The sequence below is a fragment of the Ailuropoda melanoleuca genome, chromosome 1, assembly GCF_002007445.2.
Source record: "Ailuropoda melanoleuca isolate Jingjing chromosome 1, ASM200744v2, whole genome shotgun sequence".
In the NCBI taxonomy this organism is placed as follows: Eukaryota; Metazoa; Chordata; class Mammalia; order Carnivora; family Ursidae; genus Ailuropoda; species Ailuropoda melanoleuca.
In genome coordinates, this window is record NC_048218.1 from 128672059 (window position 1) to 128690429 (window position 18371).

At 39.9% G+C, this 18371-nt stretch overlaps 2 protein-coding genes across 3 annotated transcripts in view; one reads left to right on the plus strand and one right to left on the minus strand.

Moving 5' to 3' along the window:
• LRRC17 (leucine rich repeat containing 17) overlaps positions 1-16739 on the minus strand; it is a 95257-nt gene extending 78518 nt beyond the window's left edge. Inside the window, exons 1-3 of one of the 2 annotated variants that reach the window (XM_034666942.1) lie at positions 15933-16739; positions 7583-7738; positions 2028-2754 (exon numbers count right to left, since the gene is read on the minus strand). In XM_034666942.1, the coding sequence (XP_034522833.1) occupies positions 2357-2754; positions 7583-7738; positions 15933-16704 (1326 nt within the window). In that variant the 5' untranslated portion in view covers positions 16705-16739 and the 3' untranslated portion in view covers positions 2028-2356. Of the gene's footprint in view, positions 1-2027; positions 2755-7582; positions 7739-15932 lie in introns of those variants that run through there. The other variant, XM_034666946.1, reaches the window with a different exon arrangement.
• Positions 1-18371, plus strand: part of FBXL13 (F-box and leucine rich repeat protein 13) — a 199372-nt gene that overhangs the window by 80037 nt on the left and 100964 nt on the right. The window lies entirely within an intron of this gene.

Sequence of the window (18371 nt, forward strand, 5' to 3'; positions counted from 1 at the left end):
ATCTCAGGATTATCATATTTTTGACTGCCATGAAATATACTTATGTTTTAAATCTCCTGACCTTCATCATCTATTGAACAGAAGGAAGGTTCAAAGGCAAGTTATTCAACTGAAGAAATCGGCAGAAGAAGATGTACTTAATTGTTCATTCCATCATTGATCAACTCTGTTTCCCTGAAAAGTATAAACTCTGGTACAGATGAGGGGCAAATCCTAAGCTTTGGTCCTGGGAGATATTGGCAACTCTAACTTACTTTTGGATGGTATAGATCAATTTCCATTTTAATGTGTTTCAGAGCTTTATTTCCAAATAGATCTGGAAGATGACACTGAATATAAAAATCAACCAATAAAATCTCCAACCAGCCTCCAAAAATGGAACTGGAGAGTAACTTGAGCCCCTTCTCTGAATCAGATTTAATCTCCTTTCTTTCTAGAACCCTTGTGTCCTCACTGTGTGCCTCAGTCTCCCACCCAGGCTTTCTCCACCATCAGACCTGAAATAGGTCTCGTGTCCTTAGTATTCTACTGAGTGTTCATGAACATTAACACTCTAGTAACAGATTTAACAGCTGCCTTTAATACCTCCCAGTGAATAAGGTGCGGATTTGCACTGAGACCGAGTATGTGTCAGTCTCTACCCCTTATCCAAACCACTGGAAAAATGGGCAGAGGGGTTACAGCCTCACAATGCAGAGTCATTTCTGGAACCATCAGCTGCAGCAATTCTTCCAGCTCTCATTCTCTTGGTTTCCTGTACACATTAATACAGATTCAAATGACTTGGACCAAAGACTCTCTGCTGCCTACTGCCCTCATGGGTGTTTCTGGAGAGAAAGGCTTAACCTTCCTGGGACCTATTTCTCTCTTGGGCTCTGATTCTGCAAGTTCTCATGTGAGGCAGCTGTGGCTCCGCAGCCCTGCACAGTAGAAAGGGCTTAGATGGACTCGAATGCTGGCTCGGCCACCTGCCAGCTCTGTGACCTTGTCCAAGACACCTAAACTCTAAGCCTTGGATTCCTCATCTAGAAAAGGCAGATAATATTACCTACCTCAGAGGGATCTTGTGAGAATTAGAATAGAATACGTAAAGCTTTTATCACAGTGTCTAGCATCTAGTTGGTGCTTAAGAAATGCTCAGTGCTATCTGTCGTATACCATCTTTTATGCTTTGTGCAAATGCCAAGTAAGATCAGTTGCTAAACTTTGTAGGAATACCTTAAGAAATGAAAATGTATTCAACTCAGTGTGAAAGGGAAATTTCTGTATAAAGGAAAAGGTGGCATTTTTAAGGATATGTATATATTTCTTTTTAAAAATTTTTTTCTAATAGTACAGTTGTCTATCAAAACACTAGCTGATGGGGTTAGTCTCCAGATATTTCCTCTTTTTCTGCTGATCCGTTTCCCTGGCTGAGCTCATTTTAACCAGCAAACCCAAGCCATGGGGCTTCTCTTGGACACCAGCTCTTTTCTCGGTTGCTTTTGAGGTCATTGTCTCCTGTTTGCTTCTGCCTCATGCCCAGGCCTGACCCTGAATTCTGATTTCATCCTCTGCTTTATGCAGGCCCTTCCCACTCGCAGGTGGCTTTCTAGTCTGAACTCTGTTTAAAAAATCAGTGCTATTTCCACATTCTCTAGTGTTTATATCTCTTCATTGCTCATGTTTCATAGTATTTCACACCATCTACAACTTCTTCAGAGTCCCATCTTCTGACCAGTCTCCAAGACAATTCCCAGATTCTCTATTTATTTGCTTGTGACAATTCTCCTTCAGGTCAAGCTTGACGATTATTTGCAAGAATCAGTAAAGAGTACTTGAGAATTTGGGTTTACTAGGACCTCATTTTGGAATGCACGGGAATCTGAAATGGAACTTTATTCTATGTATAAGCTGACTTACTGAAAAAAAAAAGTGGGAAGGGGCAGGGGGAGAGCATATTTTATGTTTATTAAGTGTTCATGTGTTTTAATTTTGATCTGTAGGTATGCATGAGCAGCTATCACAAGGCATATAAAAATGAACCAAGTTTTTTTTTTTTATTTTCAAAAAGCAGTAAAAACATTCGTACAGGACATTATGAAATTCCAATGCCATCATTAGGACCCAACTCCTGCAGTTTACCAGTGCGGAATCATCACCAAAGGCTGGTCTGCAAATAGGAAGGCAAGCAGGATGAAAGTATTCTGTCCAGTGCTAGAATTCCCACAATAATAGTACTACTAATTAAGGGAACCTTCCTTTAGCTGGATAACCCTGCATCAATAGGCAACACAGTTAATCCCAATGTAAACACATGGTTTCTGGCACCGGTAGAGCAAATACAAAACTTGTGGCAACCAGAGCAATTTCTAAGTTATCCCACTATAGTGATTCTTACACTTTGCTTCTTTGCTGTGTGATCCCTATGTATTCTTTCCCATTCGTCATCTTCCGTATCCTGGTCAAATGTTTCAGGGTATGCCGGTAATTTGTCTTTGGGGCATTCTTCAAAGTAAGTGCGAATATATTTTCCCACAAACCACCCTTTGTATTCTTCAGGCATTTTGCATTCCAGGCCGTTATAGTGGACGTTGTAGTGATGCTTCAACCAGTAGTAGAGGTAGTGGATATTGTAGTCACATCTCCAAGGGTTATCTCTGAGCCACAAGAGTTTCAAAAAATACAAGTCTTCTAATACTCCATAGTCAAAGTTTTGTAGACTGTTGTTTGATAAATCTAACTCTTCTAAATGTGTGAGTCCTAAAAAAGCAGCTAGAAACAGAAAATATTTATTAACGCAATGAATAGCTGGGTCACATCCAACTGTCGGGCGTATTATCAGGACAAACAGAAAAAAATAAGAGACCTAATTCTCCTGGTTGAAAAGTAAAGGAAAGATTGCCCTCCTCTCCTTTTTCTCAGAGCGTTTACTTGAGAAAACTTATAATTTTAAGTACTTTATACTCCCTTTGAAATGTATACATATCCTTTACCAGACTAACTATGGCTTCTGTTAACCTTATGAGCCAGGAATGCCTTTCCCAAAGACTGGAGAGGCATCTCTTTGAAATGTAAACATCAAGGGACATAGCAGCCCTATCTTCCAGTTTCTGTGGGACCCGAAGGGCCTTGCTCCTAGTTGGAAACCACCTCCTCATGTAAAGATGGAGTTTTTCTCTCGATGAAGCCAATTGGTCACCTCAATTACCAGATGAAGTTAGGATGCATCATGGATGACAAATAATGCTGTCAAGTCCCTTCACTTAAGGACTAATTACCCTGAAAACATACACGTATTGGGTTGTCCGCCTGGCTGTGCAGAAGAGTAAGACTGCTGTCTTTGTGATCTCTTAGAAGATCACCTGTGATGTGCATCACATTTGGGTTTAACGCTTATTCAATAATAAAAGTTTTTTTTTTTTCTTTCTCTACTACCTTTGTGGAGAGAATTTCTGTGTTGGGAAACTTTGGTTTTAATTATATTTTCCTAACATTGTACATGTCTAAATGCAAGATTCTGAAGTATGTTTTTACTCACACAAAGCTTTTCCCTGGATTTAATTGGATAGAATACAATATTTCATTTAAAAAATCAGTTTTATGTTAGCTTTCTAAAAAATGTATTTTGGGCTCAAGTGCATTTTTTTAATACTCACTGCAAAGATGCCACAAAAAAGGCATGAATTAGGAAAATATTTCAAATGTAAGACATAAGTGCATAAACAATGAAAAAAATGTGTATGGTGATGATTTGACAGTTCCTGTTATATAAGCAAACTCAAAATGCTGCAAAAAAAGCCCTTTCTCTGAGGGGGGGAATTATATTCCTTTAGAGTCCAAAATGAAACAATTTTTTTTTTAAAGATTTTACCTATTTATTCGACAGAGATAGAGACAGCCAGCGAGAGAGGGAACACAAGCAGGGGGAGTGGGAGAGGAAGAAGCAGGCTCACAGCAGAGGAGCCTGATGTGGGGCTCGATCCCATAGCACCGGGATCATGCCCTGAGCCAAAGGCAGACGCTTAACCACTGTGCCACCCAGGCGCCCCCAAAATGAAACAATTTTTATCAACATTTTGAAAACATCTGGTTGTGTTTTGGCAAGCTGTGGTAGCTGTCAGCTTTGAATCCATATGCATTTAATTCTGCTTGGAGGATGGGTAATTAGCAAATATCAAACATATAACACAAAAATAAGACAACAAAAACCTTTTCTTCCCCCCTCCAGGAGTAAAAAGGAAATCTAAACCTAGATTGTCCCTATTTCAGTTGATGTGGACTAACCCTGGAACTTATTGGTCAACCTCGATTTCAAATATTTTGTTTCTATTTCAAACATTTTCTCATCACTGTTTTAAAATACTCAGGGCATATAACAATGTCCTTATTTTGAATTTGGAAAATGTGCTCTAATACCAATACCATGAACCATTTTCATATCATTTGTTTTCAGACAAAACTCATAATTTCCCCTAAAAAGAATTCTTTCTATTTTGGTGCAAGAGCAAAGGCCTGGATGGGAGAGTTGGGATCGGGCAGGCGGCAGGGGAGAAGCAAAAGGTCAGCCTGTGTAATGACAGTTTTGAAGACACGGCATTTTCCCCCCTATTTGCTAACATTCTGTGAACCAGTGATCTCATAATTTACTTTCCTCAAAACAAGTCAGTCCATCAGACTGAAAGCATGTGAAAACATCCCCAGATTTTATTTTTCAAGCACTATAGTTTTTACTTAAACCCTAAATATTCAAGCACGTGGGAAAGGTGGATTTCATTTGTTTCTTAAAGGAGCTGAAACCCCTAATAGGGTGTCTTCTTTCTCTCTTCTGCAATAAAGTCAGACATTTTATTGAGATTGTTATTTCATGCCTTTTAAAACCAGGAGATTTCATTGCATTTGTGTACCTACCAGCATTAAGTAGTTAACTAAGTCTTTGGCACTGTTTCATCTCATTGGTCCTGAAATATAGAAGGTCTTTAATCTTAATATTATTTTTTTAAATTAAGTAGGCTCCCTGCCCAACATGGGGCTTGAACTCAACAACACTGACATCGAGTCGCACACTCCACTGCGGTGCCAGCCAGGTGCCCAGAAGGTCTTTTATTTTCAAATCTCTTTAGGTCACTTTGACTTACTGAAGAGCTGAGATACTTCTTGTTCCAGGAAAGTGGTTGACATCTGGTAGGTGCTCAACACATATTTGTTAATGTAGAAAATACTTTCTGACTGAATTGAGCAAAGGAGAAAAAGAATACTACTGGTGGTAACAAGAGTTCAGCTCGTGTGTCTTCAAGGAAAACACACCAGGTAAACAAGTTTGAGAGGCCTTCGGGAGATCTCAAGGATGGTACAGGAATCCTTGCACTTACGGGAATTTCATAGCCGTTGAGGGAAAAGTATCACTAGAAATAAATCCATTTTGCGTTATTATCTATCTTTGCATCATTTTCTCATTTTTCTCTAGTTTTCTTTGCAGATTCTGGTTCCATTATGATGAAGATATTGTTGTACCGTTACTCACTACTTTATTTATTTTTTTTTTTAAAGATTTTATTTATTTATTTGACAGAGATAGAGACAGCTAGCGAGAGAGGGAACACAAGCAGGGGGAGTGGGAGAGGAAGAAGCAGGCTCATAGTAGAGGAGCCTGATGTGGGGCTCGATCCCGTAACGTCGGGATCACGCCCTGAGCCGAAGGCAGACGCTTAACCGCTGTGCCACCCAGGCGCCCCCGTTACTCACTACTTTAATAAATTTAACTTAGGTCATAGAAAAACAAACATTTTCATCTCTTTTAGAGGTAACTCTAAAGCTCAATTGCATGGATACTTTTGACGGGTGTAAGCCCAGGGCCCGGGACAAGGCACGCTCGACTTGCAGCTCTGTGGTTCTCATGCAGCACGAGACGAGGGTCTCCACCTCCAGATTCTCCCCCCTGTGGCCTAGCTTTGGGGAGACTGGCTCCCAGTGACTGACCTCCACACTAACATGATGATCACTTCAACTGGGAGAAGGATGTCTCTGTCGTATTCTTAGTCACTGTGAGATGGAAATTGCTTTTGACCTCACAATTTAAAGATTCCCCCAAGTTGACGCCATCTATACAGGCTAAGGTGTAAGTGCAGCATAGTGCTGCTATTGTGGGAAAATTTTAAATTATGATTTCTTAATATTTTAAAAAGATGTTACTAAAATATGCCTTTGTATCTCCAGACATTCATTCTCAATTATCACTTTCTACAATGTTAAAATCCTACTATTCTATTAGTGGTATTAAATTACCAGTTAAAAAAGCAGAAGTAACAACTGAACTGAAAATATTTATGATATGAACACTGGATATTCATAGTATTAAAATAATTTTTATAGATAGGGTTTTTCAGACTGAAGAAGCACTACAAAGGCATGTATGTTATGTACGTTACAAATCTGATTAAGATCGCGGTAATTCTCAGTTCTTTCCAGATCCAGTGTGTTTTTATAATGTGCCATGTTCGTTCTCGCCAGAGGCTTTGCTTATTATTAGCAAATGGGGAAGAGATTTGAAGGCTGGAAAAGAGAATTCATCTGGATCTAGGATTAGATAAAATACATCTGGCTCTGGCTTGAGCACATTTTATCTTAATTTATGTGCTTGGTGCTTAGCAGATTGTTTCAAGTTTACTTTAATTTTTTTTTAAGTTTTTAAAATTCTTTTTAAAAGAATTTTTATTTATTTATTTGAGAGAAAGAGAGAGAGAGAACACGAGCAGGGGCAGGGGGAGAGGTAGAGGGAGAAGCAGACTCCCCACTGAGCAGGGAGCCCGATGTGGGGCTCCACCGCAGGACCCTGGGAGCATGACCTAAGCCAAAGGCAGATCTTTTTTGAAGTTTTATTTATTTTTTTAGTAATCTTTACACCCAATGTGGGGCTTGAACTCATGACCTGAGATCAAGAATTGCATGCTCCACTGACTGAGCCAGCCAGGTGCCCCTCAAGTTTATTTATTTATTTTTTTAAAGATTTTATTTGTTTATTTGAGAGAGAGAGAGAGCGCACAAGTGGTTGTGGGGGAGAGGGACAGAAGAAAAGGGAGAAGCAGGTTCTCTGCTGAGCTTGGAGCTGGACCTGGGGCTCGGTCCCAGGGTGAGCTGAGGCAAAGGCTGACACTTAACTGACTGAGCCACACAGGTGCCCCATTCCACTCAAGTTTACTTTAAATAAGTCGTTAAAGTCTTGCCTTAAACAAGTTGGGACTTAATGGATAGCAAAGAAAATGTCAAATCTGAATTTCCCTTTAAAAATCACTGTTTGTTTAACATATTACTGAGCACATATTCTTATTTTTAAAATCTATTCTACAAAAAACACTTTTATTGGGACCAACTGAATAACCGTTGCTTAGTAATATATAATATTACATCCTTCATAAAAGAACATTTTAGTAAATATTTCTCTGAGTGCCAAAGAAGTTCTAATTTAGACATCATGTTTAATTTAACCTTTTAATTATTTAGGTTTTTTTAAAAACTAAATTGCATTTACTATAAAGGTTGTCATAAGAAAAAAGAATCAAAGAATACCCATCACCCATTTAAAGGGCTATTCTGTGGAACTTACCAGGATCTATGAATTCAATGCCATTGCTGCTGAGATTTAATTTTTTTAGCTCATGAACATCTTCAAACTCCTTGGGTCGAAGTTGGTTAATTTTATTGTATGACAAGTCAAGTTTAACAATATCTGGAGGGATGTTGTTTGGAACTTTCTTCAGCTCTGGAAAAATGAATAACATTCCGGTTATCGAGGTTTCCCCTCACCGCATATTCTGTCACTCTACCACCTGTGGTTGAAGAGTCGGCTCTTAAAGGAGAATGGAATTATCTAAAGCCAAAGACTATCGGTATGAACAAGACTTAGGATGTGCTAACTCCACCAAAGCCCTGTGGACCAGGTGCACCACATGCAGAGGAACGGATATCACTCCTTGCTGAGCTGATCAGAGAAACGTCCTTGAGGTGGTGGCAAGAAATCAAGAGGACAGCAGGCATCGGGTGAGGCAATGGGGCTCACTCCTGGCTGTCCCTTAGAAGCACCTGGGAAGCTTTAGGGAAAAAAACAAAAGCTAAAAGGAAATGAAGCCAATCAAACCACTCAGTGTGTGTTCCCTCCCAATCCCTTCTCTCTGGCTCTAGGAGTTTTCACCATTAACTATTGCCTCTTTATTGCATTTTCATTTCATCCCTCTCCTTCGATTCCTTCTGCCAACAAAAAAGCTCAGGTCTCTCCACCCTACAAAAAGAACAAAAAGGTTTTGACCTTGATGGCCCTCAAGCTGCTCTCTTATCGCTCCTTTCCTTGGATGCTAAAATTTGAGAAAGTGTAGTCTTGACTTGTTGCCTCTGCTTCCTCATCGCCACATATTCCCTGAATCCTTGTGATTTAGTTTGTACTCCACCATTCCTAGACACCCAGATTCCTCGGGAACAACAACAGTATTATTGTTACTACTACTGTAGAAAAAGCCTCTGGACGAGGCGTCCAGGTTTTTTTTCACAGGTGAATAGGGAATCAGGGCTCACCTAATTTGTCTTTACTATTTGTTTCTCTTTAAATCAAGCTTTTAAAAAACATATAGTGTTTATTTTAAATTTTAGTGTAATATTTGTCCTTTCTCTTAATCTTCAGCAAAATATTCTAAGGTTTTATTTAATTTTAAGTAGGGCAAGTGGAAACTTTGAAGAGACACATACCTGTTTCCACAAAAGAAAACTAGCAGCAATAAAATGTCCAGATTAACTGACACCTGAGAGAGACTTGGCCCAAAGACTTTCTGAATAAAATTTGTTGAACTGGGTACAGTAAAATAAGCTTATTATAGGTGGTATTCATTAATCCACAAGGCTGTTTTTGGTACAGACTAATTGAATTGCTGATAATTTTTTCAAAATAGTAAAAGAAAGAAAGAAAGAAAGAAAGAAAGAAAGAAAGAAAGAAAGAAAGAAAGAAAGAAAAAGAAAGAAAGAAGAAAGAAAAAAAAAACTTTGGTATTTAGGACTTCTTATCCCACAATATATTTACTTTCATAAAGACTTGGGCTTATTTTTTCCCTCTTTTAATATTCAGAATCCATGGTCCTAAATGGAATGGTATTGGTAGTTCCTTCTTCAGTACCCTCATTATTGCTAAATTTGCTTTCTCTTCTTGATGGGATCTCAGTATCTTGGTATCTATGTGCATGAACTGTTATAGGTGTTCTAACAAGTATTAAGTGATAAGAACACTAAGGGCTAAGTACTATTTTTATTCTCATTTTACAGACAAGGAAACTGAGGCACAATTTTCCCATAGTCATAGTCTTAGGATTTAAACACATGCACTAGCTTCAGAATATATACTTCTATCCACTATGCTCTGCTGCCTGTTCCTGGTAACTTTCTGCCTTATTTATGCTGTTCCATCTGCCCTAGAATTCTCAAGACTAGCAAAGGGTAAATTTGGAGTGGGGGAATAACTGAGGTGAAGTCAATATATTGGGGGTGGCCACTGGACCTTCCTAGTTCTATATTTAAAATGACATCTCCAGTTTTCAATCGGGCATTAACATTAATACTACCTTTACCTGCTTTTCCTCAATGATAGGTCATCACCATCAGACATAGTATACATTTTACTGATTGCTTTCATTTTTGTGCCCTTCCCACCATAGAAGCTTCATGGTGGAGGCTTACAACGATCCCTAATATATCCTAAATAAGCAGTGGTATGTGGCAGACAGCTTCTAAAATGGCATTCAATGTTCTCCTCTACTGACATACACCCTTGTGTCAACCCATCCCCTTGAATATGGCCTGAACCTTGTGACTTGCTTCCAATAATAGAATGCAGCAAATGTGATGGGATGTCACTTTCACGATTAGGTTACAAGAAATTGTGATTTTCATTTTGCCAGCAGACTCTCTTCTGCTGACTTTGACAAAGTAATTTGTCATGCTGGAGAGGCCTATATGGCCAGAAATTAAGGGTGGCCTCTGGCAAACAGCCAGCAAGGAACTCAGACCCTCAGTCCAGCAACACTTGAGGAACTGAATTCTGCCAATGGCCATATGAGCTTGGAAAAGGAGTCTTTCCCAGTTGAGCTTTCAGATGAGACCACAGGTATGAGTCCTGGTCAATACACTGATTGCAGCCTTGTGAAAGATCTGGAGGCAGAGGACCTAGCTAAGTCATGTCTGGTTCCTGACCCACAGAAACTGTGAGATAATAAATGTGTGTTGTTTCAAGCCACTAAGTTTTGGGATAGTTTATCATAGTCAGCAACAGATAATACATTATAAATAATAAAAGCTAATTAAATGTTGAGTTTAATGATTTAAGAATACTAAGGACTCCTGTAATAAAAATGCTTTTAAAATAGGGAGTGATCTTATTTTTGTCCTTTGGGTAAGGCATTGTTCTGTTTGACCTAGAATTTTGTCTGCCAATATACTGAAAGGTGAAAGATTTTAAGACTTAAACTTATTATAATGTTGTAACAGTGAGGTAATCCTCCCTTTATGATCATCAAGACCCTTACTGGAGAGCTCTATTCTCTCTTGGGTCCTACATGTAGACAAGGAGATGGAGATCCCAGCAATAATTAAAACCATGGAGACAACTGAGGACAGATCAAAGAAATAATTTTGACATTAAATGTTTGGGATAATTATTGAAAATGTTGATGGCATCTTTTTAGAAAGCTTTCAGAAGCAGAATAGAGTTATATTTCAAAATATTCAGGATCTCACCTCTTCTTAGTTCTTCCACTGCTACCACATTGACCTAAGCCACCATCAGCTCTTGTCTGGATTATCCCCAAAGTGTCCTAAGCCCATGTAATATAGTCAAAACATAGATCATGTCATTTTCCCAGATGGCTTCCAATCCTCCAGATGGTAGAATTTTCCAGTTGTTCCCATGTCACTATGAATAAAAGCTCAAGTCCTCATTAAGGTCCAATAAAGCCATTAAGGACTAGAGGTCTTCCTTGCCAACACAGGCAGCATCTCCTAGGTTCTGGAAAGCAGGCTGTTTATCAGGACTTGCTTGCTGAACCCACATCTGCTGGGTTGGACATGGGGTGGATGACAGAGACCTCCCAAGCAACCACTGTAGGACAAACTGAAGTGGGTAAACCACAAATTAATGGGTAAAAAAAAATGTTTATGAGAACTCCCTGAAACCCATCTTAAGCAGTGTGACAGGCCTGTGGATTCTGGAAAGGGACTATGAATTGCAGAACCAACTTTGGCATTGTCAGCAGTAAAAATAGGGTAAAAATAGGATCCACAAGTATAACCAGGAAATGCAACCCAAAACCTTTACTGGTATGGGCTGGAAAAACATGGAAAAATCTTATTTGTTATACTGATGAGTAAAAGCAGTTCTTTAGTTCTTTTACCTTAAACCTGAATGAGAATTGTAAATATTGATGCTAAGTGTGTGTGTCTTTGATAAAGGTTATATAAATACAAATTTCCCCAGGCCACAAGTCAAATTTGGTCAATGCCCTCATTTCTAGACCAGGCACCACATAGTTATTTGCTGCTACTTAAAATTCCTGGTGAACACTCAAAAAATACTTCATTTACTCTATTATCACACTTGACGAACCTTACCCTCCCCAACCAAAGCCTGCTGAGTTTGAGGAGTAAACTGGAAAATTTGCTTCATGTAATTTCCCATTTAGTGGGCTATCTTAGTTGTCAGCAATGTCAGAACTACTCTGAAGGCTCGGTAGCCATAGGCAAAGAGCCATAAATGACCCTGATTTTGCAAACAAAAACTTACTAATCATTGTTCAAACTAGCAGTGAAATTAACTTCAGAGACAGCTGAGAGCAATTTACCTGCATAGTTCTCGCAGGCCCTAATCTTAGAAGTAAAATGAATCCTTAAAAATTGTAAATTCTTCTGGTAAATGTGAAGCCAAAAGGCAGTTTTCAACTCTCACTTTCATGTATTTTTGGCAAATCCATTTACCTCAGTATGGCACAAACACGCCTTTCAACTAATCTCACATTTATTCCCTTTGAAAGACCAAGCTTTATTGGCCAAGTGCCTGTCCCCCAGTGAATAAAGCTATTATTTCTTTTTCTTGCTGTCCAATGTTTAAGGCAAAATGACTGATCTTCGTGGTCTGTGGTGTCAAACTGGCACATATTGGGTACCCTACGCACACCATCTGACTCATCATCTGTCAGCGGGGACAGGCACAACTCCTGAGTTAGGGGAATCAGTATTTGGGTCTCCTGCGTGTCTTCTTGTACATGGTATATTGTACAGAGCCTAAGAGGAGAGTCGGTACTGGGAGAAAGCAGCCAGAAAGCTTTTCTACATTTTTCTTGGCTAGTAGATGTACCTAAGATCTTGATGGATGACATTGCATGGAGGTCAATGGCTTGGGGACTGCCTGTGTGACTTCAGAGGGGCAACTTAGCCTCTGTACACTTCAGTTTCCTCCTTCATGACGGTAATAAAAGTGCTCTTTGAAGGTTACGAGGAGTAAATTACATAATGCGTGTAAACTCCCATGTCTTAGGCACACGGAGCACTTAGTTGACAGCTAATTAATACCACTGCTAGTTCTACTCTTGATAGATACTATGTAGAATCTAAGAAGCCTAAAACATACTAACATGTGGAACATAAGCAAAAATTTTACTACACTTTGGCAGGGATTCTTCATATTTGACATTTGTTATTTATAGAATGGAATAAGGAAAATGACAGATTAAATTCAGATTGTCATATTTGAATTCTAGCCATGATTTTTAATTCTATGTATTTTTATTTTTATTTATTTATTTTTTAAAAGATTTTTTATTTATTTGACAGAGATAGAGACAGCCAGCGAGAGAGGGAACACAAGCAGAGGGAGTGGGAGAGGAAGAAGCAGGCTCATAGTGGAAGAGCCTGATGTGGGGCTCGATCCCATAACGCCGGGATCACGCCCTGAGCCGAAGGCAGATGCTTAACCGCTGTGCCACCCAGGTGCCCCTATGTATTTTTATTTTTAAAGGTTGCTTAAATTATTGCTTTTGCAAGAGCAAAGAAAGCAGCTCAGTTATTACCATCAGTCTAAAGCACATGGTGCTGTGCCAGGCAGTACCTGGGAGTACAGGAGGTTTAAGAGACAACACTATTGCCTTTAAACTTAGGGGAATCAACAATACATCACAATGAAAAATAAACAATCAACTGAATCAATAGATTTATATCAACCATAGGGACAGCAATTTGTATTGATATTAAAAGACAAAACTACCCTTCATTTTGTAATCTAAAAGTCTATGCTCTGATTTATGTAGTCGTTAATGTTTGGAGAAACTTGAGTTGTCCTTTCATGGATGAGACAGTATTATTACATATATAAAGTGTGTATGCCATGAAACTTTACATTGTTTCCAGTAAATAATATGTGTATTTTAAAACAAGGTGCATTATCTGCACCCCAAATTTATGGGGCATATCTGGAAGGGTATGTTTAGACAACAGTAAGTTGAGGAAAGAAAAAAAATTTAAAAATGTATCTTTTAATAAGTTGACATTTGCCAAAAGAAAATGAGACAAAAATATCATGGAAAACAAGACAAAAGCAGACATGGTCTCACTGTGGAGGGAAATGGCCCAAGAGCAGGAAAGCAGTAAAAATGGAAGCTATTTCCCTTCGTGATATTTTTTTTTTTTTAAGTAGGCTCCACACCCAGGATGGAGCCCAACATGGGGCGTGAACTCACAACTCTGAGACGGAGAGTCAATGCCTAATCGACTGAGCCACCCAGGTGCCTCCACATTATCCTTAAATTATAGTGTAATCTAGCTCTAGAAGTCTTCAATTTTGTGTTGATGGCATTTTTGTCAGATAATCAATGAACCTAACTACACATATTTTCTCTTTACACCTGTTGTAGCAAGTGCAAACCAACTTTAGCTTGAGGGGAGAGTCTCGGCTATATCAAGTAATTTTTCTTTTTTCTTTCCTTTTTTTAAAAGATTTTATTTATTCGACAGAGATAGAGACAGCCAGCGAGAGAGGGAACACAAGCAGGGGGAGTGGGAGAGGAAGAAGCAGGCTCATAGCAGAAGAGCCTGATGTGGGGCTCGATCCCATAACGCCAGGATCACGCCCTGAGCCGAAGGCAGACGCTTAACCGCTGTGCCACCCAGGCGCCCCTCAAGTAATTTTTCTAACGCAAGTCTAGGATTAGCAGCTTTGTGTTAGTTTTTTAAACATATGATTTAGTTTTTAATCTAAGCATCACAAAGACACTCCTAGTAACACATGCTCTTCAGCACAGAACACTAAGTACTCACTGTAACGTCAGGGAAATTCCACCCAATCTGGCTGCGGAGGAACAGTGTATACTGACTTTTCTTGAATTCTTTGATGCTTCCATTGTTGAAGCAGGTTTTTGTTTGAACACAATCAGATTAAGGAAAACGGCAGGATCAGGCAGACCAAGGTTAGCATCTTCACTTTGCTGCTTACCTACAAGACCTCAACCAAATGACTGAACCTCCCTAAGCTTCATTTTCCTAAACTGTAAATGGGGATCCTACTACTTTCCTGGAAGCTGTGGTCAGCATGTGTGTAGAGTACCTGGAGAACAGTGGGTGTTTATGAATGAGCACTTCCTCTCAAACCCAGAGGATCCTGGAATGACATCTCCCTGGTTATGATGCTGTAATTGTTCTCCTGTGGCAGATTATATACATTTCACAGGGTGTTGGAGCAAGCACACCTTTCCATGTCCCATGGCCTTGGTGTGCTCTAACCAGGTGCCCCTCTGGAGTCTGAGAGAGAGGGCAAGGCTTGAGCACTTCTCTGCTGACAAATGAACAGGTTTTCTCCTGGTTCAGTTTGCCTGCTTCTTTGGCATCAACAAATTCCTGCCTATGGTTCCCCTGAAAGGAGCCAGGGTCTCTGTGTTGCTCTTAACCTTCTCTTTCTGTTCTTAAAGAACCAAAACAAAGCAAAACCTCCTAAAATAAGTGGAAGAAGTGATACCATGCTCTGATAAAACCCTAACCCAATGACATCTAACTTTAGTTGAATAATATGAATAAGTCATGAATTCATGCCAGAAATGAAACAGACACTGTCCTATGGCACGTTATCCTAGGGTAGATTAGCAGTTCCCAGACCACACTGTGAGAACATCTTCACTAACCTGTCAAGAGCATTACTACTATTTCCCATTTTCTCATCTCGTGAATTAATCCTGTCCGTGCAGACCCTGCTTGGTATCAGACCAAGACTCTGTGGACTGTAAAACTCAGCAATGATTTTTCAGGAAGTAGGTAATATTCTGGAAAGATTTCCTTAGCCTCATAATTCTTGGATTAACTACTTTCAACTTAGTTCTTTCAATATTTTTAGGTTTTAATTTGGGAACAATGAAGATACAGGATGTTAGCAAGTGTTTATTAAAACCTTGAGACCAGATTCTTAGAAGTATGGATACGGAGTCACTACATCCCATTTCGCCTCCCTCTCACAGTGCTCTCACCTGTCCTTTTCCACATGTGATTTCCCTTGAGGTAATTTTCCCACAGATGCACGCCATGTTTTCGCTTTAAGTCACATTAGATAGACAGCATTTGGACTTGTTTTTATACCCACTTGTTTACCTGAATTATATTACATTGTGATTTAAGATAAAGGGGATTCGTGGCAGCCACAGCTTCTGATTAGCAAGAGTAGGACCCCACTGGCTGTCCTTCCTGAGCATAGCTCCTAGCCTCCACTCCTGTCCCCCAAATCACCGACCACGTTGAGTCCGAACCCTAGAAAAGCTTGGAGTAAATTTCCTTGTCATTGGGGAAAGACCTCTGGGGGAAGTGACACCAGGACTGCCAAGGCAGCGAGGTTTCTAAGATTCAAAGAGCATTTTTAACCGTGAAAAGGAAAAACTAAGAAACTTACAAACCTTTTCGTTTGCAATCCAGCGTTTGTATGGGAAACACGTAATTGTAGCAAAGAGAAGAGTCCACCTCAGGCTTGATGACTGGGGGTCTCCCAGACACTTGGGGTCTCGGGTCTAACTGTTCGCTTTCTTCTTCGTTGCATAACTGCTCCGATTTTATCTGCCGTAGTTTTTTGTTTTTCAGTTCTTGGGGGCTTTCACACTTGGCGTAGTTCCCCAAATTCCGGTTTCTTGGAATCTGCAACATGGAAATCAGCGTTTCCAACTCACACGTGCAGTGCCAGGGGTTGTCGTAAAGCCGCAGGTAGCTCAGGAGAGGCGTATAAATGAACACTTCCTCGGTCAAGACTTTGATTTGGTTGTGCTGCAGGAGGAGAGTAGTCAGTTTATTTAAACCGAAGAAAGCGTCGCTCTCAATTTTGGAGATCTCATTCTGTTGCAGATCCAGGCTTTTCAGTCTTTTAAACTTGGAGAACATCTGGTTCTTCAAAATGCGGATCTTGTTTCTCGCTAACAGCATGTGCAGCAAATCCTGAGGCCAGTCAGGCAGCACATACACTAGTTTCCTTTCTTGACAATCTAAGTATTTCTCGTGGAGATACGTGTAGACTTCGCAGGGGAGGCCTGGTGCGTAGCGTTTGATCGGGTTGGAGCCTCTCCGGCTCCCACTGGCCCTGCCATGATTCACTCGGCCTCTCGGGCCCCCGGGGCTTGTCTTGCGGAGCTCGGAGGCTTTACAAAAGAAAAGCAGAATTACCAGGGTAACCACGCGCATCCTGACATCCAGCTGGCCCCAATTACGTGGTGTGACAGATGGAACAATGAAAGCACTCCTTTGAAATCCAAGTTTGGGTAATCTTAACTAATGCAGTTCAGGAATGATGAGACCCAGCTGAGGTACGATGGGAGTCCCTAGGTTGCAAGAGAAAAAAATATATCAAGAACAATTGTGAGCATTGTGTTACTAAGAGCAGCTTAAAAAACAAAAACAAAAACAAAAACCATTCATTTTCTTTATATATATTTTATTGTGGTATAATTGACATATCATATTGTTAGTTTCAGATGGTTAACATAATGATTGGACATTTGTATGTATTGTGAAATGATCACCACAATAAGTTTTTTTAAAGCAAAGACATTGCAGTTAATAAAGGCACATTCTGAACAGTGGTGTAGCGTTCCCTCCCACTTGCCTGGTTTGGTGGCTAAACATTTGGGCCCTGAGTTGGAATGAAGACTCTCCCATTTGCTTAACTATGTGACTTCATGGGGCAACTGGGCGGCTCAGTCAGTTAAGCGTCCACCTTTGGCTCAGGTCATGATCCCAGGGTCCTCCGATGGAGTCCCACACTGGGCTCCTTGCTCAGCGGGGAGCCTGCTTCTCCCTCTGCCTGCCGTTCCCCCTGCTTGTATTCTCTCACGGACAAATAAATAAAACCTTAAAAAAAACCCCTAAAACTATGTGACCTCAGGCTAGTTATTTAACCTCATCTTCAGTATCTGTAAAATGGGGCTGCACGTAGTATTGTGGGGAGAATAAAACAGGCTCATGTGCAGAAAACACTTACCAGTGCTGGTCCCGGGGAAGTACTCCACAGTGTTAGGGCTTAGCATTAGGAAAACTGAAACATATAATGTATCAGCACGGTGGATTCAAGACATTAAAGGGATTCTTCTTACAGCCTTGAGACATGCCAAAAAAAAGAGTGGGTCTCCAATGGCTGTCCTCCTGAGCTTATTTTTTCCTCTCCTGGACTGTCTCCCAATTAACCAACCACATTGAATGTGAGATCCAGAAAAGCTCAAAGTACACTGCCCTGTCCCTGTCAAGTCTTGCATATCTTGGCTCCAATGTTACCTCAGCAAAGCCTTCTCCGAGCACTCTATTTAAAGTGGCACCTCTTCCACCTGCTAGCCACTCTCTACCCCCTTTATTTATTTATTTTTCTCCATAGTACTTATCACCATCTGTCAAAGTAGATATTTTACTTCTTTTATTTACTGTAAGTCTCCCCCAACTAGGATGTGAGCTCCCCAAGGGAAGGGATTTTTGTCTTTTTTGTTCACTGCTGTATTTTTGGCACCTGTAGAGTTTCTGACACATAGCGGGTTCGTGATAAATACTTGTTGAATGCATGAATTACTTACTCTCAAGTAACTATTCTATAAAAATATTAATATCATCAGTTTGGTGTTCAGAATCTATTACATTGTGTTTGGAATCTATTTTCTTCCTTGACAGGTATTACTGATGACTTCTAAGATCTGCAGAGTGTAAAGAATTGTTTTCATTTTTAAATTCTGAAAGTGATTTGGGTTTGCATTTATTACTTAGGACACAGTCCATTCTTGGCAAAGGAAGAAAAGTTCAAAATCGGTTTATAATTAATAACATTTCTGTTGTTATTATTGTGGGGCTAAGTGGTTATGAGCAACAGA